This window comes from Puntigrus tetrazona, chromosome 12, assembly GCF_018831695.1.
Source record: "Puntigrus tetrazona isolate hp1 chromosome 12, ASM1883169v1, whole genome shotgun sequence".
Classification (NCBI taxonomy): domain Eukaryota; kingdom Metazoa; phylum Chordata; class Actinopteri; order Cypriniformes; family Cyprinidae; genus Puntigrus; species Puntigrus tetrazona.
In genome coordinates this window covers 14,803,392-14,829,645 of record NC_056710.1, presented here as the reverse complement: position 1 = coordinate 14,829,645, position 26,254 = coordinate 14,803,392, and the positions used below count along the sequence as shown (strand labels likewise).

The following is a 26,254-nucleotide window of genomic DNA, read 5'->3' as shown; positions in this document are numbered from 1 at the left end:
TCATGCCTCCAGCCAAATCCCCTTCAAGGGCTAGAGGAGGGAAGCAGAAAGCGGTGACGAGAAAGACAGACAAAAAAGAATCAGTTCCCCCTAAAAGAGGAGGAAAGACAGATTCTCAAATACTCTCAAATAATAATGAAAGTGAGAAAAGAAAAGACGATCAATTTACAAAGGAAGAGACAACAGGGAAAGCGAAGAACAAAAAAGAGAAGAAAACTGGGAAAAGTGACCAAACCGAGGAACCAGAGGAAGAGATAGAGACCTCTAGGCAAATAGCTAAAGCAAGAAAGCAAAATGGCAAAGTCTTACCTGCCAAGGGAACTAACTTACCAGCTAAGGGGAAAGCTGTCAAATCAAAACCTGACCAGAAAAAAAATACAGCCAAAACTCATGCAAAAGTTGCGAGAAGGAGGGGTGCTAAAGTGGTAGAAGAGGATGAATCGGAGAGTGAGAAAGCAGAGAGCTCAGAACAAGAGAGTGATGAAGAAGGAAAGGATGACAAGAAGGAGGGGTCAGATTGCCCAGAGAACACCACTGAGATAGACACAAGTGTACTCAGTGGTGAAGAAGAACTGTCAGGTGTAGATAAAATAACAGAAGGGGAGGAAGAGGACGATGTAGGGATAAAAACAGAAGGGGAGGACGATGATTATGTAGGGGGAAAAACAGAAGAGGAGGAAAAGGAAGAGGAGAAGAAAAGTGAGACAAATGACAATCCCGATGTGCCTTCTGAAAGCAGAACCAAAGAAGAAGCTGAGAAGGAAACTGTTAGCAGTGCAGAAGAAGAAGACGACTCCGAGGAGGTACTGAGCGATACGAGAGAAGAGAGCACACAGAGAGAGACAGCCCATTCGTCAAAGAAACCAGGACCGCTAAACCTGACAGTTCATCTCCAGGGGCAGAAAAAGATGTTAAAATCTAAGATACTACTAAAGAAGGGGCCTTCTAGAGGAGAGGAGCCTAAAGACGATTCTGTGCCCTCAAAAGGAATCCATATTAAAGGAATGGCTCTCTCCAAAGGTGGAGCTGCTAAAGGTAAGTCTCAAATTCTACAGTTGGCAAGTAAAACAAAGACAATGAGCAAGACCGAGGAAGAGCAGGCAGTACCACCAACAAAAGGTCCCAAAGGTCTTCTGAACAAACAGTCTCGCATGCTGTTTTCAATGAAAGGAAAAGATAAAAGCAAGAAGGCCAAAGAGCAACCTCCAAAATATGCATTTGAAGATGCTGTTGAAGAGCCAAGTCAAGATTCATCTGAGAAAATAGTGGCAGACATAGTTGAGCCTGAGCCTGAGCCTGAGGAAAACATGCCTTCAAAGTCAACAGAGCGTTTATTAGCCCGGAAAAGAGGCATGACAACGTTGCGGCGCGTCTCAGGATGGATTCAAAAGAAGATGCCAAAGGGTTTGCATGTTCGAAGAAAATTATCAGCAGTCACCCAAGCAATTGGGATCTCAAAATGGCTACCTGCTTTGGTAGTGAAGAAGAGGACCAGCAGCACCAAGTCCAAAAAGAGTCTCATCCGACAAAAGATGCTTATGAAAATGGCAAATGGTGGAAAATCAAAAATGGAAGTATTAGCCTCCAAGGATTCCAAGACAGATGAGGCTATTAAGGCTGACCAGGGTGACTCCTCCGATGAACCTTGTTCCTCTCCACAAGACATAGAGGAAAAGGCCAACTCAGGAGATGCTAAATATGCAATTGTGTTCCCAAGGATGAACAAAATTGGCAAGACTAATGAAGCCTCTGTTCCCTCTGCTAGCACCAGCACAGGCGTGACAGAGCGTAAACCACCAAAACCTGGTGCCCGTCTGGTCCTTCCAGTCAAACCAGACCTCAGCCTACTAAAGTCCATTAAAAAAAACACTCAGGAGAGTAAAAGTGATAAGAATGGCAGCACAAACTCTCAAGTGTTTGAAGGGCAGCCTGAGGTCAAAGCAGACAAAAAAGATCCAATATCAGGCATTAAAGAAGGTACAAGTATAATACAAGCCGCCAAGGGAAAACTTGGGGGATCACAAGTAAATATCACCAAGTTGTCAATATCTAAACCTTTGCTTAATGGTATAAGCATGGGGCAGAGCAAAGAAGTGGAGAGAAATCTTAGGAATACAGATGTTTCAGCAGAACCTGAGACATGGAGGAATGGAGTAATGCAACCTTCTTATGAGGAGGAGGCAGACCGAGAGGTGGCCGAACTGATGGGTGAGGGTCTTTTACCCTCTGATATTGAGCTACACTGGGCTCAGACTCAGCAAATGTGTGGTGATCCCCAAGACTGGCTACGTTCGGAAAACCTCCTGCCCCATCAAACGGTGGAGAAGCTTACTAAATGGACAGTGTATCAAGATGATGAGCATGCCCACATCATACCAGTCCATAATGGAAGAGGCCCATGGGAATCTGAAGATCCAACCCAAAATATGCTAGAGGAGAGACTTAACAGCACGCAAGTATGACACATGCAGAATAATATGCAAATATCTTTGCTGTTTAACTCTTTTGCAATTATTCAAGAAACCTTATTGACATCTACTGTGCAATGCTTATTGTTTGATTTGAATCAGGAAGCTGGGAAATAGTGTAGGTGTTTTCCATGTGTCTGCCCAGTTGGGGCTCTCAGTGACAGGTCTGCTCTGCTTCCTTTACTTTGTGTCTCAGGTAATGATGCCAGGAAACAGCCAAGCTGTGGAGGTGGATGAAGTGGAAGATTTGGCACAGCTGGAGTGAGTCATCGCAACATGTCATTTGATGTACACTTGTATGTGTAGACTGTCTAGTAAAGTGAATTATATGAACAAAACATTCATTTGCACATTAGATAGCATGCTGAGTTTGTCTGATTTGTTTTAAAACATGTAAACCTCAACTAAATTTCGTATCTTATTTCAGAGAGGTGTGTGAGAGTTCTGTTCTGCTGAATTTGAAGAAGCGGTTTCATCGGGATTCAATTTATGTACGCATTATCTTTTCCAGACAATCAAATGCAAGCTCTCTCGCATTCAGTTGTCTGTTTATCTTTATTAAAACCGTTTATTAAAACCAACAGACGTATATTGGTGATATGCTCCTTTCCATCAACCCCTTCAAGCCTCTCAGCATCTACACTGAGGATCTAAGACAGCAGTACCAGGGTAAAGAGAAGCACAATAATCCACCGTGAGTGCTCTTACTTATTGGAATTCAAGCAGTGTTTGGCAGTAGGATTTTTTTTCTTTCAAAAGTGTTTAAATGTCATATTAAAATGCTGATCTCCATTGTCCTTGTAGTCATATATATGCCACAGCAGATGCTGCGTTTTGCCAATCTCAGGATACCACCCAAGAGCACTGCATCATCATAAGGTGAGAAGGATTATGGGTTACCAAATTATGTACTATACGTACGTATGCATTACACATATACGTTTGCAAATACATACATAAGCACACATCTATAAATCCATATTCATAGAGACATACAGTACACAACATGTATACACAATAACTGTACATATGTCTCAACAGTGGGCAAAGTGGATCAGGCAAGACAGAGGCTGCCAAGCTCATTGTGCATTACCTGAGTTCCATGTATCAAGGCAGAAATGATAAATTACGACAGGTAAATAAATCTAGCAAGACATAAGGAAAATTAAGACATAATCGCACAACTAAAAAAGATATTCTCCCTCTCATTAGCCAATGGATGTTTTACCCATTCTTGAGAGCTTCGGTAATGCCAAGACAATATTAAACAACAACTCTAGCCGATTTGGAAAGTACCTACACATCCATATACGCCAGTAAGTGTGCTGAATATTTATTTAAGGGGAAGTACACATTAAATAAACATGATACAATCTCCTTTTATTCTTTTAGTGGTGTTGTTGTCGGAACATCTTTATCAAAATATCTCCTTGAAAAGTCAAGAATCGTCTTCCAGGTTAGATGTTTTATTAATTAGTTTGCATCTTAGTACACCTGCAAAGACTTGAATGAAACTGTGTTCTTTTAGGCTAAGGAGGAGAGAAACTACCATGTGTTTTATGAACTGTTGGCTGGGATGAATGATTGGGACAAGCAGGATCTTTACCTGCAAGGAGCCGAAACTTACTTCTACCTCAACCAGGTAAAATAAAAGCCACATAAAAGTATGTTAGCTCATGATATTTGTATAATATTCCTGTTTTAAATAGGGCAGGGCTTGTGAGCTACAAGGGAAGCATGACAAGCAAGACTTCCTGCTTTTGGTCCACTGCATGGAGACCATTGGTTTACATGCAGATCAACTTGCAAACATTTGGGCCATTCTGTCATCCATCCTGCAGCTGGGCAACATTTGCTTCAGCTCCTACGAGGTATGGATGCCTGGATTTACCCGTTTTAAAAATAGTTTAAGCTTTTAGGACCCTTAAAAATGTCCCTGTGCTTGTTTGTACCCCCACAAAATTAGAGTGAATCGTTTGAGGTTGCCCGTATTTTTAGTGAAGCCGAAGCTCGGAGAGTGGGAAACCTCCTGCAGGTGTCTGCTGAGGCCTTGCAGACGGTCATCACACACCGGGTGACTGTGAGCAACTCATGCACACACTTAACCAAATACACTGTCTTTTAATGAATTTTTGAGTTCAACACAATTTTAAAATTAATTATTTTCAACATTGATTCAAATGTTTCTTGAGCACAATCATGTGACACTGAAAACAGCTGCAAATCTATCTTTAACATCCCAGGAATAACTTACATTTTAGAATATTTTAAAACAGTTATTTTGCAAGGAATTGTAAGAATATATTATCAAGCACGGACATTACTTTTTAACAACAGAAGGCATTTGTTTTCACAGGAAACAACTTATGATAGGATATACTGCCCTCTATCTGTGGAAAGTGCCATTGAATCCAGGTTAGAAATCCAAGACGATAAAATGTTGTTGAAATTGTTAGATTCTATAATATATTACATACATTGACACATAATATAGCTGATGAATACTGACAGATTGCTCTTGATTCAGAGATGCTATTGCCAAGATGTTGTACTCTGTGCTGTTTGACTGGATTCTTGAACGCATCAATGAGTGGTTGATCCCCACAGAGATGGACAGCACTGTTGGGATTGTGGATATATACGGCTTTGAGGTATCCTGTCCCTCATTATGAAATTAAAAGTGACAGTTTTACTGTTAAACTTCTTGTTGGTTGTCTTTTCACATTTACAGCTATATGCTCAAAGCGTCACTGAATTCCCACTTGTTAAGCCTCTTTAAATATAGAAAGTCTGTGGGAGAGAACTGAACAAATGTGCATTACAGGACCTGAATGTAAACAGTTTCGAGCAGCTGTGCATAAACTTTGCCAATGAGCAGCTGCAACAGTTTGTGAACAAAGCCCTGGTTGCCCAAGAGCAGGTCAGTGTGTGTCCTTAGCTATCATATTTTCAGTTTATTCTCACATTTTCACAAGCTTAGAGGCCAGTTATAAAAATATTAACACCTTCAGGTGACTCTTTATCATTTGAACTTGATAGGGATCACGTTTTAATCTATATCTACCAATTCCAATGGGGCTAGCAATCTTGAGATACCGTACCACAAATGTGGCTTCTCAGATATGTTTTTTTGCTCTGGAAATAATTAATACTTTAGGGGACTGAAAAATAAATAAAACCACAAGTGGTTGGCTGTGTGCGTTTTTGTCAGGAGGAATACAGCAAAGAGCAGATTCAATGGTATCCAATCATTTTGGAAGACTCTAATGGCTGTCTGGATCTCATCTCAGCACGGCCTTATGGAATCCTTCGCATCCTGGATGACCAGACTTGCCTTCCTCAAGTAACTTCCCATTTCAGCTTTAAACTGGATGTATGAGTGAATTTAAAGTGAACATTCTTCTGAATAATCTACTACAGCTTAGTTATGGATTTGGAACTTCTTCTACTTTAATGTGATGATTAAATACAATAAAACTTGAATTTTCACAGAAATGACCTAGTGTTGATTCAAATGCAAATTATACTAAAATGGATTTATGGATTGCCTTTCTCTTTTCTTTGGCTCTCTCTTTCTTCATTGTCCCAGGCTACAGACCACACATTCTTGCAGAAATGTCACTATCACCATGGCAACAATCCCTACTACACCAAGCCCAAAATTCCTCTGCCAGTGTTCACAATATATCACTATGCAGGCGCTGTCACGTACCAGGCAAGCATGATCTAAGAGTTCACAAAATGTTTTCTTCATTAAAGATGTTTTGTTATGACAGTTTACCCAATAACATTAAAATTTTTTATGGCTAAAATACTTTTTATGGCAAACATTTTGGCTAAAATGAACCTTTTTTTCCTTTACCAGGTGCACAACTTTCTAAATAAAAATCACGATCAGTTTCGTCCAGAAGTATTAGAGTTATTTGCCCGCAGTCGTTTACAGGTAAATTCATCTCAGTTGTTTTTATGGAAGCTCACTTCACACTGTCCTCGTGATTTGTGATGTCTCAAGATTGCAAAGAAACACAATAATGTGTCCACTATTATATATTCATGAGACTGTCAACACACCCAAACAAAACAAAAGAGTTAGCAACAACCCATATCATTTATGCAAGCTTTAGGTCTCATTAAGTTTTGAAGAACCAATGTTTGGTAACAAATACCTTTAACAAGTAATTGGAGTGTTTTCTTGTCTATGTAGATGGTGTCGGGTCTCTTCCGGAAGGTTCAAGAGCGCTACGTCCAACAGAAAGAGTTGGGAAGAGCAAGAGGTTACCGGAACCAGATGTCAACAGTAGCTGCTCATTTCCAGCAGTCACTTATAGAGCTCACCACTCGTTTGGAGAGGTCAACCAATGCCACACTTTTTTATTCTGCTATATTTTGTATAAATAGAGTGCTTTATGTTATACAAAGGGCATTTGGTATTTCCGTTTGGTGTATGAAGTTGGCTTGTGAGCATTTGTGTAGATAATTCCATTAATTTTTTTTTTGCTATTGTTTTTTTTTTTAGGTGTAAAACTACATTTATACGATGCTTTAAGCCAAACTATGTTAAGGTAATATTAGCTATATAGTCCCTCTGGTTGTGAATAGTTATTAGTTTTAGAATAAGCAAGCACAAAAGTTATGGGTGGACCTCACGGTATTGGTTTTTGTGTATTTTCAGCTTCCGGGCATATTTGATATAGACTACATAACAACACAGCTTAGACATGGAGGGATACTGGAGACCATTCACATACGAAAAGAAGGATTTCCTATTCGGATCCCGTTCGCTCTGTTCATGGAGAGGTAACACACTACAGCACAAACTAGGACATACAAATACTGTGTGTGTATGTGTGTGTATTCATAATTCTATTTTGTTCCATGCATGACTAAAAATAAATGTATGTAATTCTATCGGTCACATTGTGTCCAAACCCTGAGGTATATCAAAAAAGGTGAGTTTTAACCACATTTTCTTTGTCTAATTTCAGATATGGTGTACTATTGGCCCAGAGACCTGCACATCAGTCTTGTAAAGAGCAAGTAGTGACTTTACTGGAGACCATAGGAGCAGAGGAAGGCCAGTACCAACTAGGACTCACTAAAGTACAGTGACATAACTCTTTACCACAGCCTGGGCTATTTAAGGAATAGTTCACCCAAAAATTTTAATTACCCCATATTTTACTCACACCGAAGCCATCCTAGGTTTACTTTATTCTTTCAGATGTCTTTAAAAAAATGTATCCTGCCCTTCTAAGCTTGGTAATGCATGTGGATAGTGGCCATTATTTTTAAGCTCCATAAATGAGATATATCCACAAGTACTGCTAACCTAAGCCTTTGGGGGTTATCACATGTCCTTTGAATCAAAAATGACGTAAATACCTGACTCATGTTATTTTCCGTCGATGTATGACTCAACAATTCACAACTCGCCGCTCAGTCAGTTGTTTAGGTTATAATTTTAAAACTAGAAATATATTTGTTACAAAAACCTACTGATCTGCTTCAGAGGACATGTGATAACCCCCTGAAGATGTTATATTGTTATATAGATGTTATGTTACCTGAAGGTTAGTTTTACATCGCAGTACATGCAGATATATCCAATTTACGGATCTTCAAAATAATGGCCACTATCCACCCTCATTACCAAGCTTGGACGAGCCAGGATACATTTTTTAAAAACTCTGACTTCGAGTGAAAGAAGAAAGTAAACCTAGGATGGCTTCGGAGTGAGTAAAATATGAGGTCATTTAAATTTTTGGGTGAACTATTCCTTTTGTACATTAACACTAAAGTTCCCACCCTATAATGATTTCTTTCAATGTGAACATGCATAGGTTTTTATTAAGGAGAGTCTGTATCAGCGGGTGGAGGAAAAATGGAGTAGCACCCAAACATGGGCGGCGGTGACCATCCAGAGAAACATCCGAGGCTTCATCTGCCGGAAAAACTTTCGTTTCTTTAAACAGAAGGCTATCGTCATTCAGTCCCACATCAGGGGCCACCAGGCTCGGTATGTGCAGCGATTTTATATTTAAAAAAACCTTTAGAGCATGGTAAAAGCAGAAGAGAACTGAATGTGATTCTGAATGTGAAGCAGTGGCGCCCTCTTTCTGTTACAGGAAGTACTACAAGAAATTAAAGCAGTCCTTCACTCAGTTCTGGGCAGCTATGATGATCACCAGAGACACCATCAAGAGACGTCATTGGAGGGTGAGAGTTTTATCTCTCCCTTTATCTCTAGCTCTTTCATTCCTTCGCCCCGTGTGCCTGTAGCTTCTTCCTGACCTACTTTGCATACATATAAATTCACACACTTCAGTAGCTGTTCACATATATGGTTCATTGCTAGGTAACCAAGGCCACTTTATTAATATGTGACATGACACTAATATGAAGCATAAATTCCAGCCTCACTCCTCCTATTCTAAATAATGTATTGTTATTGACATCGTTATATGAAGTCATGCCAACCCGTTTTATATTTTATTATCTAATGCAATGACAGCCAAGTACATTTCCAAATAAGTCATACACTGAATGCTAGGCTACTGTTCCCTTACATTACGTGTAAGGTCATAGTGTGAACTTTCATCAGAAATCATGAGTCTTATAATATATTTAACTCTTTGGAAGGACTTTGGACCAATTGTGTGCTGAGTGAATATATGAGATTGTGAAATTCTAACTGTCTAAATGGCACCCATTGTTTCCTATTACTCAACCTCTATAAGAAGAAATAATTTCAATTTGATTTAAAATTAAATAAAAAGTGTGGTGGTTTTCATAAGAATTTTTTAATCAATTTTTTTAAATAAATAACAATACACAATCCAAAAAAAATAATAAAAATGTTATTCTTTGCTTTATGTGTCATGTTTGATCTCTTTAAGTGCGTCATGGGCTGTTTAAGAGTGTGTACACATGTAAGAAATATCAGAGTTAGGTGAGGTGCAGCTCCACCTGCCCGCCTGCCTGCCCTTTCATCCTTGATCCTAGATTCTCTCTTTATTCACTTTCTCTCTCATTCCTGCGAAGACCCACCTAAGCACCACTTCTCTTGTATTCGGATTTCAATCTAATCTCATTGGTTAAAGAGATCTTTACATGGGGACGACTAGGTTTGGTTTAATATCATCCTAGGTATGTAGTGTTTAATATTTATCCATATTACACATGATAATAGCAAACAGAAAGATTAATGATACAGAGAGAATTCAGGGCGGAAAAGAAGAAAGTTATGAAGAGTTATGTAAGACTTTAAGATTTGTTTAGTGTGGATTAATGTGTTGGATTTTAAATTCTTAAAGGTTCTTTTTGGATTAAAAAATTTTGAATTCTAATTTTGAATACTAATAATGTCGCACTTAGAATAATGTAAAAAAAAAAAAAAAGTATTACGTAACACAAATGCAAATCATGTTAAATCATATTAGAATCATATTAAAATGTTACTGATGATTTTACATGATACCCTTGTATGCCCTAGTAAAAAAGTTCTATATTTAAAATACATTTGATTTCATACTTAGTATAATTCAGATTTGTTAACATATTTACTCACAGGTAACTCGAGACTTACTGATATAAAAGTGATAATTAAACCTTATTTGGCGTATTACTTGTGCACGATAATTTCTTAATATTAAGTTTAAAATGTGTTATATTGTCACTTTTGATAAGGATTAAAATATAATTTAAATTGGACTTCAGTACTACTTCTGTACGATTAAAGTCCTTTAAGTACAAAATTATTTAAGCAGTATACCAGTTTAGTATACTAAAGGTTCAATTGAAAAGTATTTTCTGTACCTAGAGTATTAAGTACCTAAATATGTTAATGTGTTAGTAGTATACTTAGCAATACATTAAAGTATATTTATTTTTCTCTAGGGTTCTGGATAATTAATGACAGCTTTTCCCTCAGCCCTATTAAAAAGAATATGAATTCATCAGAAACTTAGTGCAAATTTTTGACGGGTAGCGAGTTATATTTAAATGAACCACTAAGTTATATAACCTGCTGCTTTCAGTTCTGTTTCCTTGTTACCTCTCATTGTTTTATATAGTTTGGACTATGTCCTCCTTAGCTGTCATGCACCCTGCTGTCAAATCACTTTGTAGTAATTGTTATGCATTTGTGGTAAGACTGGTTTGTGACATGATCCTCATTCAGTGGTTTTAGCAGCTTTGTTTATATTTTGTATGATAGTATTTTTGCTTGTCCAATAAAAAGAAAAATGTTTTATTGAAACAGGCAGAAAGTATCCGGTAGCAACCCTCCAGAATAATCTCAAATTTGTAAAAAAAAAAAAAAAAAAAATCAGTGGACTTATTTTCTGCACACTGTTTTCTGGCAACAATGATTCACACAACAGAAAAGGCCAATCAAACACAATGATAATACTAAATGATAAGATAAAAAATGGGCTTGGTGACTCATATTTCATGCAGTTCTTTTGTTTGGGGAGGAGCGAGTCAAGGGAGGGTCTTCTTAGGATATAAAAGAAGGCCAGCTGCTAAGAATAGTCATGTTTACCTTTGCATACGATGTCGTGGACAGGTAATAGAACAAATGAGTGGAATAGCTTTACCAAATTAATGGCCAGTGGTTCAGTAAGGAAGAAATGAAACACTACAATATGCAAAAGGCCAGAAAGTGGCTTACTGTTGAACTTTTTTTTAATGTTAGATTGTGTTTTTGAATTGGTCAGGAACATACTGATAGAACCAGAGTGAAGGAAGCAGCGAAACCAACATCTTCCTCTTCAGAGATGGTGAGACACTGAATCTTTTCATTTTTATATATATATTTTTTTTTCTTTTGTTTTCACTTGTGTGCTCAAGTTTGTTTTCACTTGTGTGCTCACCTGATCTTTATGGACTTGGACATAATTTAACTGGTCACTTGAAAGTGGAAAGTGAAATTCGGAAAAAACACGAAATAATGAAGTACTATATTTTTCCTAAAGGATGTGGGAATATTGGAGATCCCGGCAGACCTGTCGGCCAGATTACGCAGTGCAGCAGGTGAGATCCTTGACCAAATAAAAATACTGAAATTATGCTTTAAACTGAAGTATAAGTGCTTTAATTTTACTCAATTAAGAATCTAAATAATTTATCAAACACACTTGAGTGAAAGTACAATATAAGAGTTTCCATTTTTATTTGTAATGAGACATTGGAGATGTTTTTCTCATCAAATTAACTTTGATTACTAGGTTTCTTGAAGCAACCTTTTGCACAGTTCTCTCAATGGTTTGACCATGTGAAACAGTTTAACTGAATTTAAGATCCTGAAAAACTTATTTTGTTGAAAAAATTGACAAAATTCCACAGTTCATAAAAAAATGTAATGCTCACAAAAGTTTCATTTAATTTAATTTTAATTGATTTCATTAAACTGTATTGCTTTGGGTAGAAACCGTGTTGTAATTGATGAGTGTTCATATTTGTATTTACATTTTACAATGATGGCTTTTAGGACGTCCTCAAGGATCAGGAGTAACAGAAGTAGCTTTGCCACAGGTCAAAGCAGAACACAACCTCTCATTGCCCCAAGACATTGACAGACATCCTTTCTCCCAATATGCCAACACAGTCCTGAAGGTAGACTTTAAAAAACGTCCTACCTACTTTTGTGGTCTACTGCTTCACATGCAATTTCCATACCTGTGAATTGATTTCAACCCTTTTTTACGGCACTTATCTGTTTTCCTTTCCATTAGGACGGATGGTGCCAACCGCAAGGTTTTCCGCTTCAAAAGCCCCTGACATCTCTGAATCCTGATGATGCTCGTACGGCTCTAGAAATCTACAAACTGGTCAGTACTGAACCTAAAAACATATTGATGTGTTTTGCAAAAAAGGATATTTTACCAAAAGCTTTATCTAAATGTTGGGTGTAAAAATCCTTCCCCATCTACTCTCTCCGTTAGATCCTGCGTTTCACAGGCGACTCTGATCTGACAGGATGGCAAGAGCAGATGTTGGGGAACTATATTGTGGAGAAGAGTCAATTACGGCCCAGCATCAGAGATGAGATTCTAGCACAACTTGTGTACCACACTTGGGACGGGGATAATGAAGAGAGTGCCCTGCGGGGCTGGTTACTCCTGGCCTGCTGTCTGAGTGCCTTCACACCCTCTCCTGCCTTGGAGAAACCCCTGCTCAAGTACGTCTTTAGTTATACTATTACAAACCCAAAAGAGCGTTCTTCAGGTCTAACAGGAGGAGATCGGACTGATGTAACATTGCCATTGGTTGATTCTTCAATTTTAAGTTTCTTAACTATATGCATATTGTCAAATTTCATAATTCTCAATTGGCCAGAGTGAAGCCAGTGTTACCATACAACTATTGGTTATCTTCAAAATTGAAAGTTATATGTATTATGATTGTCAGGTACGTGTCAGACCGCGGTCCTGGGGAGTATCGCTCTCTGTGCCAGCACAAGCTCCTCACATCCCTGCAGCTCCCCTCTCCTGCCTGCAGACGACACCCTCCGAGTCAACTCGAGTGGACAGCCAATCAGAGGAAAGGAAAGATGGTGGTGGAGGTTAACACTTTCAATGGTGAGGGCTATGGCTTTCTTAGAAAACTGAGCTGATGAAAAATGAGCTGTACCTGATAACTGAAGCAGATATTTAATTCACAGTTTCACTGTTCATTCCAAGAGAATAAATTATTATTAATATGCTGGAATGTAAACGTTTGTATAAAAGTATGGTGTTTATTTGATGTTGACTCTGACTGTTTTTATTTTTCAGAGGAAAGGTTAAATGTGGAGGTGGATTCTTGGACCACAGGAGAAAAATTGGCCTCTTGGCTTCTTAGCTACAGGTAGCTAATAGATAAATATCTTGCAAGAAAAGTTTTTTCATTTCTGTAGTGCGAAAATAGCGTTAATATAAAATGTCTATGTATTAAATAATTGTGTGTGTGTATATATGTAAACCTTACAGTTTAAAAGTTTGAGGTTAGTTAATAAAATGATATATTATATATTTAAAATTCCAATATATATATATATTTAATTTAGTTGTTTAGTTCAGTTTAATTATGTGAGATTAACTAATACTTAATAATGTCATATTGTTTTTTTTCTCAGGGGTCTTAAAGAAGCTACACGAGGCTGGTCTGTGTCTCTGCTGGCTGGGGAGGGCTGGACTGACCTAGCTGGCTGTGATTTTGTAATGGATCTCTTGGCTGGAGTTGAGACTGATGTGCCTTTGGGTCACCCACCCGCTCAAACTGATTACCTCTTTAGCAACACAGGTGACAGGTACGCCTCTATAGAGCTCAGTGCTGACAGGTCATTCAAATGTGAAATTACTTCTTAATTCCTTCGGTTTTAACCCATTATGTCTTTTTTTTCAGCATGGCAACCACCGACCTGGATGACTTTATACCACCTGCTCCCTCAATGCAAGCCCCTGGACTCCCCTCCTTTGAAGCATCCCCTTGGGACACCTATGAACCCTCTTCTGCGTCCCAGAGTGAGTCACCAACCATAAAGAGACAAAAATGTTTTATTCATGTTCTGTTGCATAGCTTTGCAGAGCGACGTTGAAAGAAATCAAAGTGAATGAAAGCTACAGCATGAGGGTTGGGACCCGGCTCACCCTGTAGAGTAAATAAAATGATGGTTTCACTCTGACTTTATAAAGGACACTCCTAAAACATTCTTTCTTTCAGGATCTCGAGGTCGACAGATGGATGCTTATGTTGATGACCTCTTTGATCCCGTGTTTGATCAGGGTCCTCCGGTCAGTATCAGACAAACAAGTATTATTGTACAATTTATAGTCAAACTGGCAGCTGCTTTAAATTCATTTAAATTTGAATGAACAATTAAGTCACAGTTTTATATAAACTGAGCAATATATTTGTTGATTTTTAGTAAATTATGAATGAAATTGTGCTTATGCTGTTTTACTTGAAAAGCTTTTGATATTTGTAATTTTTTATAGTATACTGTATTACATTTTTGAGATGGAACACAAATCATGACTCACGTCACTTCAAGAGCAACACACCTCAACATGTCAGAGCGCATGTATTTATCACTAGGCTACAGATATATAGTTAACATTTATTAAGCCAGCAAAGATTACATAGCTTTGGCACTTATTAACTCTGAGATCTACTTGTATTGCCTTTTATCTCTCGGGGCTGGCCTGAGGTCTTACTATCTGCGTTTTTATTTGTTTTTTATTGATAGGACTTTGAACGGATGGCTATGCTGAATCGTAGAATGAGAGGAGGCGGTGGTATGATGCCCAGCATGTACACCGGAGCAGGTAAAATTAGGATCTGTTTAATTAGTGTGTAGTGATTGATCGATAGTGATTCAGATGTTTTGAGGGCAGCGAAGCCAATATAATGCTGATAAAAAATGAAACAATTTATTGGTAACAAATCATTTAAACACTTTATTTACACAATATTCATTTATGTGTATTTATTTAGAAGATTCCTATATCCAAAGCAGTTTACAAATGAGGAACATCACAAGCAATTTTTAATAGAGCCAACAATGCTCTTAGCATACTGAAGTACCAATTAAAAATAAATATGTGAATATAGAACATTTACAAATAATTTTTTATGTAGCTTACAATGCTACATAATACATAATTTAATTTTTAAATTATAGATAAATATTTTAACACTGAATCATTTAACATAGAATTTTCATATTAACTATTATTTAATTTAAATAATTGTTTCATATATATATATATATATATATATATATATATATATATATATATATATATATATATATATATATATATATATATGTGTGTGTGTGTGTGTGTGTGTGTGTGTGTGTGTGTGTGTGTGTGTGTGTGAGAAAAAAGAACTGATGTTTATTTTGGACCTGATATTAGAAAATGTTTTGTAACTGGACTGTTTACTTAACTTATCATTTAGGAATGCCAATGAATCCTGCCATGGCTGGCTATGGTGCCACACCAATGATGCCAAACATGAACATGATGCCTACTATGCCCATGATGCAACCAATGCAACGTAAGCATCTTTGCTGATGTTGTGCTTCTCTGAAAGCATCAACTGTTGCTTACCCTATTGCTACTGCTTGTTTTGGACGTAGCTATGATGATGCCAACCGCCATGCCACAAGTCATGCCTGCCCCCGCACCACCCATGCCTGCTGCAGCTCCAGCTGTCGACTCACAGCAAATGGCTGCTCAGCAGCAGGCCTTTATCAATCAACAGGCTCTTCTTCTGGTGAGTAACGCTTCTGGTAAAACATTATTGTGGTCTTGTTTAAACAATGTAAAGTAGACAGATAAATCTGTTTTTCCCTATAGGCTCAGCAGATGACAATGCAGGCGATGACGTTGTCACAGAAGCAGCAGCAGGAAGAGATGAGAAAACGTGAGAAAGAGGCAAAGAGAGAGTCACCACGTCAGCGGCGACGCTCTCCTCCACGTACACGTACGCGTTCACCTTCACACTCACGCTCACCCTCACCCAAACCCCGAAGCCGCCCACAGGAAGAAAGAACCGTTTCTAAGACCCCCAAAAAAGACCCAGAAACTCTTCCAAAGCCACGTAGTCCAGAGGTACAGGAACTGATCGTGTCTGTGTTTTCTTTAACTGTATGTTTACATTTTTGCAATGACTTATTTTGTTCTTTAAGGCGCAGCCTGAGGCAGAGGTGGATCTCAGGGCCCCAGAAGATCAAGGGTCCTTTCAGGAGAAGAGGAATTTTTTCCAAAAGATTGGTGAGTAGACACTATCAAACCTCAAAATGGATAAAATGAAACTGCATAAAAGTTATGATTTTCACTATCTTTATGCATCTCAGGAACATCAGAAGCACGCCCAAAGTCTACACCAAAGGTTGCTAAGCCACTGATATACGCCACTCCGCCGGAGGTGACCCAACCCAAATCACCTCCACCAGTACAGACTGAAGGTCAGATGTTTGTCACAACACCTAGGGCTGCGTTTTTTGTGGCTTATTGTGGTCTTTATTTACATTCACACCTAAGACATTTTAAAGTCTTCTTTAATATATTAATGTGTCTTGAAGTTTATAAATCCTTCTTCACACAGTGGAATCACCTAACAACCAATCCATCCCAGAACCTCCTAACATCCAAACACCTGAACCAGAATCTCCAGAACCCACATCTCCTAAACCAGAGCCTACTAGTAACATTAGAGAGATCATCAAGCGGTACCAGAGCCGGCCCTCTCCAGAACCTAAAGCCTACGAGCCTGTCAGGTGGGCCAAAAAATTGACCTGAATTATTGTAAAAGCAATAGCTTGCTCCACCTAGAGACCACTTTTCACAATTCAATAAATTCCCAATAAAATTTACCCTGCCCTTTTTTTTCCTTTTGCTCTAATTTGTGTACTCTACGGATGTGTGTACACTAACTTAATTCAACTTCTGCTTCTACTGATCACTTGCATAATATTATGTTGCTTTGACCTTTTAACTTAGAGTGATTCCCAGACTGTAAGAAAAGAAACAATGTAAACATTGATCTTCACAGGGTTCCCGCCAAGCACTTTGTAAAGAAAAATGACCCAAAAGAAGAGGCACTGGCCATTCTCAAAGCTCAGGGACCTGTCTCTAACCAGAAGGTAGATGATACCAACTAGAATGACATGCCATAATCTAGTATTCTAGATGTTTTGAGCTCAAAGTCAAGGATGCTGAAGCTCACCATCTTTTTTTGGTACTATTTGTGTTGCAGAAACAGTGGGAACAGAAGCCTCCTTCTCCTTCTAAGTCACCTGAGTCCCATGGCCCTCGTGAAATTTCTAACGACATGAAGCAGAAGCAGCGCTCACTTGCTGACCTCTTCGGCTCACAGCGTTCACATGCTCTGCCTCGAGCCCGTGAACCCATCCCCGACCCACCACCAGTGCCTCCTCCTGTACCTAGTAAGTGATTCTCATCTTATACATAGAGGTCATTTGTAACGTATATGCAGTGCACATAGTATGTCAAGTATTATTGAAATTATATTATTTCATTTTCTTTAATCATAATTAGCAAAATTAACTGAACATGAGATGAAATTAAATAATTCACTACATTTTAGGTTTCAGCAGATGTTGTCGTTTTTTGTAATGCCGCCAGGTACTATGCATTAAAAAATATTCCATGTGTTGAAAACTGACAATTTATTAAGAAATGTGAAAAAATAAGTAAAGTTTACTTTTTTCTTTGTGTAATCAAAGTATTCTAGATGTTGGAAAAACGGGTAATTTATTAAGATAATTATTTATTAACTTATTCATTTATGTTTCTTCTCTGCAACTGAAATTTAACTGGATTTTTTTGGACATTTTATCTGAAGGTTTTTACAAAGAAATATGTATTATTTATGCATTTTAAACTAATAACATTTTTTAATCTGTTTTTGTGTTTCAAGAAAGTAAAGCATAACAATTTATTAAGAAATGTAAAAATGGCTAACACTTTAGTATAGGGACCAGTTCTCACCATTAATTAGTTGCTTATTAGCATGCCTATTATTCACATATTTGCTATTAGTATTTATTAACTATTAGTTTGTATATATGTAGTGCAGTAACATGTTCTGTATTCCTAATCCTACCCAATACCTAAACTTACCTTCCCTTACTAACTATTAATAAGCAGTAAATTAAGATTTTACTGAGACAAAATCATAGCTAATGGTTTATTAATAGGTAGAATTTTAGAATTGAGCAAAAAAAAAATGTATTCAGAATGGGATTGGGAATATTTGCATAGATCATAAATAAATATTTGTCCTTGGGAATATTTGCATAAATACTTATGAAAATGTGAAGCAAGCTTTGCAGCTTTCTATCTCTAAACTTGAAATATTAATGTAAACAGATAGCATTTGCCGAAGCGATCTCACCCTTTGTAATTTCTCATCGTTTATGTTTAAAGATCAGTTCAACAAGATGGTTGAGGAGGAGAGTGTTCGCTCTCAACTGCACAGATTCTCTGCCAGCGTTTACTTTTCCTACCCCAGTATGCCTGGCAAACTCTTCATGCGCAAAGAGGTAACTAAGTCTAGAGAGCATGGTCCCTACAAAGGTTACCACGACTGCTTCTGGCTAACTTATGTATACTCACTGTATTTGTGTTTTCTCGTGCACAGCTGTTTTATCCCAGAGAAAAATTCAATCACCCATACATTCTTAATTTACTCTGTGAGCAGGTCAGTAGCATTCATAGCATCAGATGTATTCTACAATGCAAATGAATGTATTTTATATTAGTTTGTATGCCGTCTGGGCCGCACATTATCTACTGTTTTTGTGAACTGCAGATCATGCGAGACACTTACTCAGATTCTTGTCTGAGGATTTCACGTGAAGAAAGACGGAAAATGAAAGATCTTTTGGGTATGTTAGATGCAGTTTTTACTCATTTGTAAGCATGTACCAGTCTAATAACATTTCAGATAAACTTTTATGAAAAATTCAGCTAGTTCATGTGTTTTTATGTTACCAGCAAGCTTCCATATCGGCACCAATATGACTTCACTAGATGACACCCTGAAGAAAAGAATTGTCATGGCAGCAAGAGACAACTGGTCCAATTACTTTTCACGTCTCTTTAATGTGAAGGTGAAAGGCTTGGATTTTTTTTTACATAATGTGTATAAATACATAAATTTGTTAAGCACTTTAAAATAGTTTTATATGTGTGCTTCAACAGGTGGGGAATGGAGGAGATGCTCAAATACTGGGAGTGTCTCACAGAGGAATCAGACTGCTGAAAGTGGCCAAAGCTTCAGGAATAAACCCCAAACATCTCAGACTACTTCACAGCTACAGGTACAGGACATCTGAGAGGCTAAACATGTGTTAAACAGGCTAAAGCATATAACACATAAAGCATATATGCATATTTTATTTGAGTTTGAGATTTTTCATGTGATTTTTCATGTTTTCCGTTTTAATACTAAAACTAAACATACTAAAAATGAATTAATGGCAAAGCTGATGTCAAAGCTGAAGCTTTGTAGCCATTAATCACCTGATCCTTCAGAAAACTAATCATTTGGTGCTTAAAACTTTGAAAAGATAAATAGAAAGTTAAAACGAATTACATTTATTTATATTTGTAATATTAAAAAATATCTTCCAATACAACCCAATTTACTGTCAAAAATTGACCCAAAACAATCATCAGTATGTATTATACTAATACTAGTAGAGCAGTTTATATAAGTATGTTTGTACTCCTCAGTTTTTCACAGGTGCTGTCCGTACAGCAGCAAGGCGCTGATAGAGTTGTGATCTCTTTGAGTAATGAAGAGCTGGAACTTCACTCTCAACAGGCACCACAGATCGCTGCTGTGATTCATCTCTTCCTCACGGAGCTGATTACGGTGCCGTGATATTCACCTTAACACTCTTTTTCAATTTCACAACTCTTCTTCTTCAACAACCTCCATCCTGATACGCAGAACCTTATTTTCACAATCCAAACAATTGCCAAAGGATTAAACCTTTTTAATATATAATATCCTGTTTCTTTTGCTATATAACCAGTAAAAAAGGTTTTGGTTTCACGTAGTTTTCATTTCAAAATGTGCAAAAATTATGATAAATGTACCTCCATTTACAGAACTCAGACTATGTGATTGCTGTGAAGAGCTATGTGACAGATGACAGGAGCTTGCTGAGCCTTCACAGAGGCGATGTCATCAAAATCCTCAACATGGACGGCCTCAAGGATGGTGAGAAAACCATTTCAGATTTACTTTACCTTAAAAATTAACATATGTACCTTCTGTTCCATTACTGACAAACAAACATAAAAACACATTCAAAATTGGGAAGAAAAACACTGGTTCGGTAAAAAGTCTACATATCTGACCATTAAACACATGCTTTCTAATTTCTTAATACATTAAAGATATAATTTCTGCATTCACAGATGCTAGGCCTATCAGCAGTGACAAGGCACAAGTGTTAGTTCCCTAGGACATGATGCATGATTGATGCAAAAATTTTTTATCTATGCAGGATGGATGTTTGGTTCCAGTGGGGGCCGTTCTGGACTCTTCCCGGTAGACGTCACTCAGCCTTGTGCCCCACCAGACTACCACAGCAGCAACATGGAGCGGCAGCTCGAGCGGAAAAAGAGTATGAGACTCACCGGCTCTTCTTCCGGTGTACCAGCCAAAGGCCCCGTCACCAACACACCTGCTAATGGCCTCGTCTCCAACACCCCTGTGGCCCGCTCAGTAGCTAGCAGTGTATACAGTGCTGAGGTGGGGTCCATCCAGAAATCTGAACCAGATAACCAGCAGTATATCATGGCTGAGTTTGCCAGGAAGTTCTTCGCAGACGCTATCAGCAGGTGAAATCTTCTGGAAAGCAGAGGAGTTTGCATCATGCTTCTCAAGCTTCACTTGACATTGATTCACTTCTCTTTTTTCAGACAAAACAAAGAAAAAAGTCTTAATGAGATGGTGGAATACACTGCAGTACGTATGCATCTCTCACTCGATGCATGCTGGGATTTTATATGTTTGTTTGATTGTTTTTGTTTGCTTTGTTGTCATTTATTAGAATCCTATTCAGGAATCACTGATCCTTTTCTCAGACAATGATCTCAATCGGCTGGGTGCTCAAAACTTCATGGGTAAGTCAACAAATGTACATAAAAACAGAATAACTTTAAGTCCGCCCATTAATAAATAAAGCATTTTTACAAGTTTGGTAATTAAAAGTTGTAGCACCCTGAAAGGGTTTTTTTCCTTCTTATGATAATGACAGATAGTATAATCAATAACATCATGACATTAAAATAAGTTAAGCTGTTAACTTTTTTTAAACACGTTACACAAGATTCAACTCATGTTTAGTCAGTGTAATTTAAGTTAAAATGACTTACGAAGCTAAGGTACTAAGGTAAAAGTCAGCATCTTTTGATTTTTTTACTTAATAATAACTGTATATTATCCCACTTAAAAACATCAGTGCATTTAGAAATAAAAAAGTGATTTATATGTAATTTCAAAATGACAAAATCAATCAAATTAATAAAAAAACATAAAATGTAATTAAAATTAAATAACTGATCGTTGACTTGACAATTTAAAGAGTTTGATAGAATAACAAAGCCTTCAAAAACAATATGGCTGTATATTAAATTGTTTGCAAAATACCACAGATTGACCAATCAGAATGAAGCATTCTTATCTCATTCCATTCCTTTCTCATTCCATATCTTTGTAGTTTTGATGCAGTTTATGATGGATCAACCAATGAAGAAAAATCAGACAGAGAGTGATTGTGTTAACTCCATTTTGCTGGTAAGAGTTCCTTCAAAACATACAGCTTATCTTAATAATGTACAGAGGTAGTGTGAATTCACATATCTGTTTTAACTTGTTTTGGTTAAGTTGGGACAAGAGAAGGAGTTCCTCAGGGATGAGATATACTGTCAGGTCATTAAGCAGATCACGAAAAACCCAGTCAAGTGAGTAAATAATAATGCTATTTTCGACTTTGTAGTCATTAAAGAATTCTAAAATGTCAACCAGCCTTAAACTTTTGAATGTGCATATTGTTTGCTGATTTCGTAGGGAGAACTGTACCCGTGGCTGGCGTTTGTTCAATCTTGTGACTGGATTCTTCCCCTGTTCCAACACTCTCCTGCCGTATTGCACTCGCCACCTGGAGGCCATCATTCAGGATGCCAACCACCCTTTTCAAGGTACACTTGTGTATTTCGCTACACTGTATAACTAGATTAGATTTGCACCTAACTCTATCAAGAATAGCTGTTTTTATGTTTGCACTGGGTTGTGTGAAAATAATATTTGCTTACAGAACTGGCAAGTTTGTGCTTGAACAATCTCAGACGATCACTCAGTTTCGGAGGACGCAGACACGTCCCTTCACATTCGGAGATGGAGGCCATTTTGGTAAGTAAAGAAAACCTGAACAGAGCAGATGAAAGTATGTGAAACAGTTTTTTTGTTTGTTTGATTTATTTATAAAGCACAATAAACAGCACAAACCACTTTTAATCTTGTCCTAAAGACAACAAAGATCATCTGGTTTGATGACCTTAAATTGCTTAGAGCAGTGGTTCCCAACCTTTTTTAACTCACAGCCCACACAACCAAACACATATGTTTCCGCGGCCCACTGCAAAAAAATTTAAATGAACCTGTTATTTGTGTCGGGTTAGTAACTGAGTACTCAGAAGCATGACTTTTAACTGTCTTTATTGAATAAACGGGTAAACGCATAGTAACAGTTTATTATTATTTTTTGTTATTTAATTAATTATGATATTTAATTATTACTACACATTTTTACGTACATTAGCAATATTATTATTTCTATTGATAATAACTGGCGGCCCCCCTGCAATACCGTTGCGGCCCACTGGGGGGCCGCGGCCCACAGGTTGAAAACCACTGGCTTAGAGGTTTATGAACATGCAGAACGTCAATTAGATAACAGGGCGCCAGATTGTTCAAGACTTTAAATGCTAAAATAAGTAATGTAGTAAGCTGGAAACCAATTTAAAGTAGATAAAATAGGTGTTGTATGCTGATTCTTACGGACACCCATCGTTAGCAGCATTTTGTGCTAGTTGTAAGCGAGATAAAAATGCATTCAAAGAATTACAGTAGTCCAATCTAATAAAAATAAAAGCACGAATAAGCTTTACACAATTGCTAGGTGACAGAAATGGTTTTACTCAGATGTTTTCCTTGCTCTGCAGTCTGGGAGGAACTCCCGTCGGCTGCCCATAAAGCTGCCCGGTGGAAGCGAATTTACCTGCAAGATTCGTAGCTTTAGCGTAAGTGAGGGCAGCTCTTTCTGTTTTCAGTCTATTCAGATAATTTGGTGTTTTACACGCGGTGCTGTTATGGGTTTTTTTTGCAGGTCGCATTTGAGGTGGTACAAGACTTTTGCACTGAGATGGGCGTCATGAATCCTGCAGAAGTGAAGGAGTTCTTTATCCACGCCACTAAGAAAAATGGTAATATATCTTTAGTCACTCGTATGCACACTTAAACATGCATCCACATATCGAACAATGCTTTCATATTGTCTTTACTACAAATTCCTCTCTTTAGGTGATGTGACACGACCAATTCACTCCGATGAGTATCTTTTTGACTTCCTGCTGGACGATGGCTCCATCTCCCTCTCCTTTCATCGAACAATCTGGAAACAGCCCTTGCAGTTCGGCAATGACTTTTATCTGGAGTTCCACTACCAGCTGGTACAAAAACAGTCACTTTTGAATTAAATAAATATGTTATTTTGAATAGGTTATTTTTTACTGTATTTTTAATTCGATAAATGCAGCCTTGGTACGCATAAGAGACACATTATTCGAAAAATCTCTTTCATTGTCATGCAACGTAATTTGAGTTACATAACCAAATTACTTGTCTACAGTAACTAGTAAAATAATGCATTACTTTTTAATTTAAAAAGAAATATCTCGAGTTTTTTTTTCATGAAACGGCAGTTACTTTTTTCCTGTGCATTGACTGACAGCTCTTGTGTTGCCATGTTGAGAGAAATTGAGAGTAAGCGAAGGGGCACAAAAACAGATTTAGTTCCTCGAAATAAATAAAAAAGCTGCAAAACTCACAATATTATACAAACCTGTAATAGTAATAATCAAATATAAAAAAATAAGACAAATATAATTAGTGTATTTAATCCCATTTTATTAACCAATGCCTTTGCTTCTGACCTTTGATGATCTAATTTAACCGAAATAAGCAAAAATGAAGCATTTATGTGTTTCATTTTTGTTATTGCTGTATAGTGTTGAACTTTCTTCTCCTGCATCATATTCTTCATGCGATATGTTTGAGCTGCGCCCCCTACTGTATTCATTATTCATATTCAGGCGTATTCATTTATTTTTATATTTGTGAAAAGTAATTTTTTTAAATTAAAAACAAACGAGCAAGCCGCGCCCAGATTTAAAAACTAACGTCACGCGTTGCTTTCAATAAAAAGTAACCAAGTAACGTAATGAGTTATTATTTTTAGGGAGCAACGCAATATTGTAATCAGTGCATTACTTTAAAAGGTAACTTTTTCCAAAAACTGTATAATGAACCTCGTGTTTTTCAGCTTGTGGCTCACTATCTGGGAGGAAAGCTGTTGCTGCCCACGGACAGTGCTACAGTCTACCAGCAGGTGGCAGAGTTGACCGCTCTTCAGCACCTAGCTCTTGGGCAGACTGACCTACCCTCGAGGTGATTGATTTCTTATCGTTAAACCTTTCAGGAAAACTTTGCAGTTGTTTCAGCCGACAGCGTAATGGTTGTTTTAAACCTCACACATCAATTTTCATCTTCAGCGCTGAGGTAAAGCAGTACCTTCCCCGGATGGATCAGCTCAACTCCGGTGACGAAAGACTTCTTGCTACTATACGGGCACAGTTTTCTACCTTAGGCCCTCTCGGCCATCTTGATGCCAAAGCTCGCTTTATCAGTGAGTGAATAAATCTCCCTAATGTTTCCAAATAGCTGTTAAACCACTTCATTTATTGGTTTCACCTCTTATATACCCATATAAACAAACTTGTTAACTTTTCAGAAAGCGTCAGCGTGCTGCCTTTCTTTGGCTTTGACGTGTTCACCGTTCAGAAAGTCAGTCATCGCAGCTGCCCCTCTCCCTCGCTGGTCGCCGTCAACCATGAATTCATCAAAATCCTTGATCCCAAATCGAAGGTATCTGTCACTCCAGCCTTAATTGTGTGTTTTAACCAGACACGACCACAACTAAACAATCCCGAACTTTGCAGAACACATGTTTGACGATGTCTATGGAGGACATACAGTCTTTGCGCTCAATCCGTCCAAAAAAAGACAAGCTGCCGTCAGTTGAGATCAGCTTTAGCGGCCAAACTCAACCCAGGACTGTCAGCTTCGGTCTAAAGCAGGTTCGTATGTAGATAACATATACGCTACGCATGTCGTCCTTTTCAAGAGCTGGTCTTTGGGTTCATGAGATTGCTCTTGTATTGATCTCTCGTGTCTTCCAGGCGAAAGAGATGTGCCACACCATTGCTGTGATTATGGAAGAAGTGGTGAAACCCTCCTACAGCAGTTTGTCCAGTCGGTCCGGAACTCCACATTAAACAACCAACATATTCAAACTTCGTCTAATATCCATGACTTACTCTGAAGTTCAAATATGTCTCCTGCCATAAAATATTGCAGTTGTTATATTTAAAAAAAAAAAAAAAAAAAAAAAAAGATGTACAAATGTTCATGTAAGATCGAGGTTAATGCTTACAAAATGTCAAAATGTTTAATTCAATATAGAGTTGTTCAGGGTTGTAAAGAGACTGTATACAATATATTTTGAGCTGTTTGGAATGAACATTAATGATTTAATAAGCATTATTTCATTTAATAATGTTTTTTAAACCAATATATGTTTAATTTAAAATTACGAATTTATACCAACAAATGGGGACGAATTGTGATTATATTTATTATAAGGCTGACCTATTTTGTATATGTGTTATAATTATGTTTAATTGTTTGCCTCTAAATAAAAGAAAACCAATCAGTGAGTAAACTATTGAAGTGTAAAATGCCTTCTGAATTGTAGTTCTCATCATTTTTCAATAAAAACCACTGATATCTCTCCTCCTGTCAGAAAACGGAGAAAATATTTTTTCTCTGCATTTTTAATTCAAATACATATTTAAAAAGGGATATTTATAAATATTCATAAACCCTATATCACATTTTTTTTTTATTATTACAAG

General features: G+C 37.5%; 1 protein-coding gene across 1 annotated transcript; it reads left to right on the top strand.

Annotated features, from left to right (window-relative positions):
* Positions 1-2: 2 nt before the first annotated feature.
* LOC122355340 (unconventional myosin-XV-like) lies at positions 3-26,064 on the top strand. Its single transcript, XM_043253512.1, is given in 66 exon segments — positions 3-2,456; positions 2,665-2,729; positions 2,896-2,959; positions 3,053-3,162; positions 3,273-3,347; positions 3,510-3,603; positions 3,681-3,784; positions 3,861-3,924; positions 3,997-4,110; positions 4,178-4,339; positions 4,435-4,548; positions 4,825-4,883; positions 4,996-5,119; positions 5,293-5,388; positions 5,680-5,811; positions 6,058-6,183; positions 6,334-6,411; positions 6,673-6,818; positions 6,985-7,030; positions 7,141-7,265; positions 7,454-7,568; positions 8,309-8,484; positions 8,594-8,684; positions 9,365-9,417; positions 10,926-11,034; positions 11,186-11,248; positions 11,444-11,501; positions 11,959-12,083; positions 12,203-12,298; positions 12,413-12,648; positions 12,879-13,048; positions 13,244-13,316; positions 13,585-13,758; positions 13,854-13,972; positions 14,172-14,242; positions 14,698-14,776; positions 15,414-15,512; positions 15,595-15,731; positions 15,815-16,069; positions 16,147-16,231; positions 16,315-16,425; positions 16,566-16,737; positions 17,013-17,103; positions 17,217-17,406; positions 18,410-18,525; positions 18,624-18,683; positions 18,795-18,870; positions 18,980-19,095; positions 19,187-19,305; positions 19,721-19,862; positions 20,102-20,213; positions 20,503-20,884; positions 20,939-20,966; positions 21,052-21,124; positions 21,721-21,797; positions 21,888-21,964; positions 22,071-22,201; positions 22,318-22,412; positions 23,225-23,302; positions 23,389-23,485; positions 23,583-23,731; positions 24,604-24,728; positions 24,833-24,966; positions 25,072-25,205; positions 25,280-25,417; positions 25,520-26,064. Coding segments are annotated over 66 exon segments (9,855 nt in total). The 3' UTR covers positions 25,616-26,064.
* The last annotated feature ends 190 nt before the right edge of the window (positions 26,065-26,254 follow it).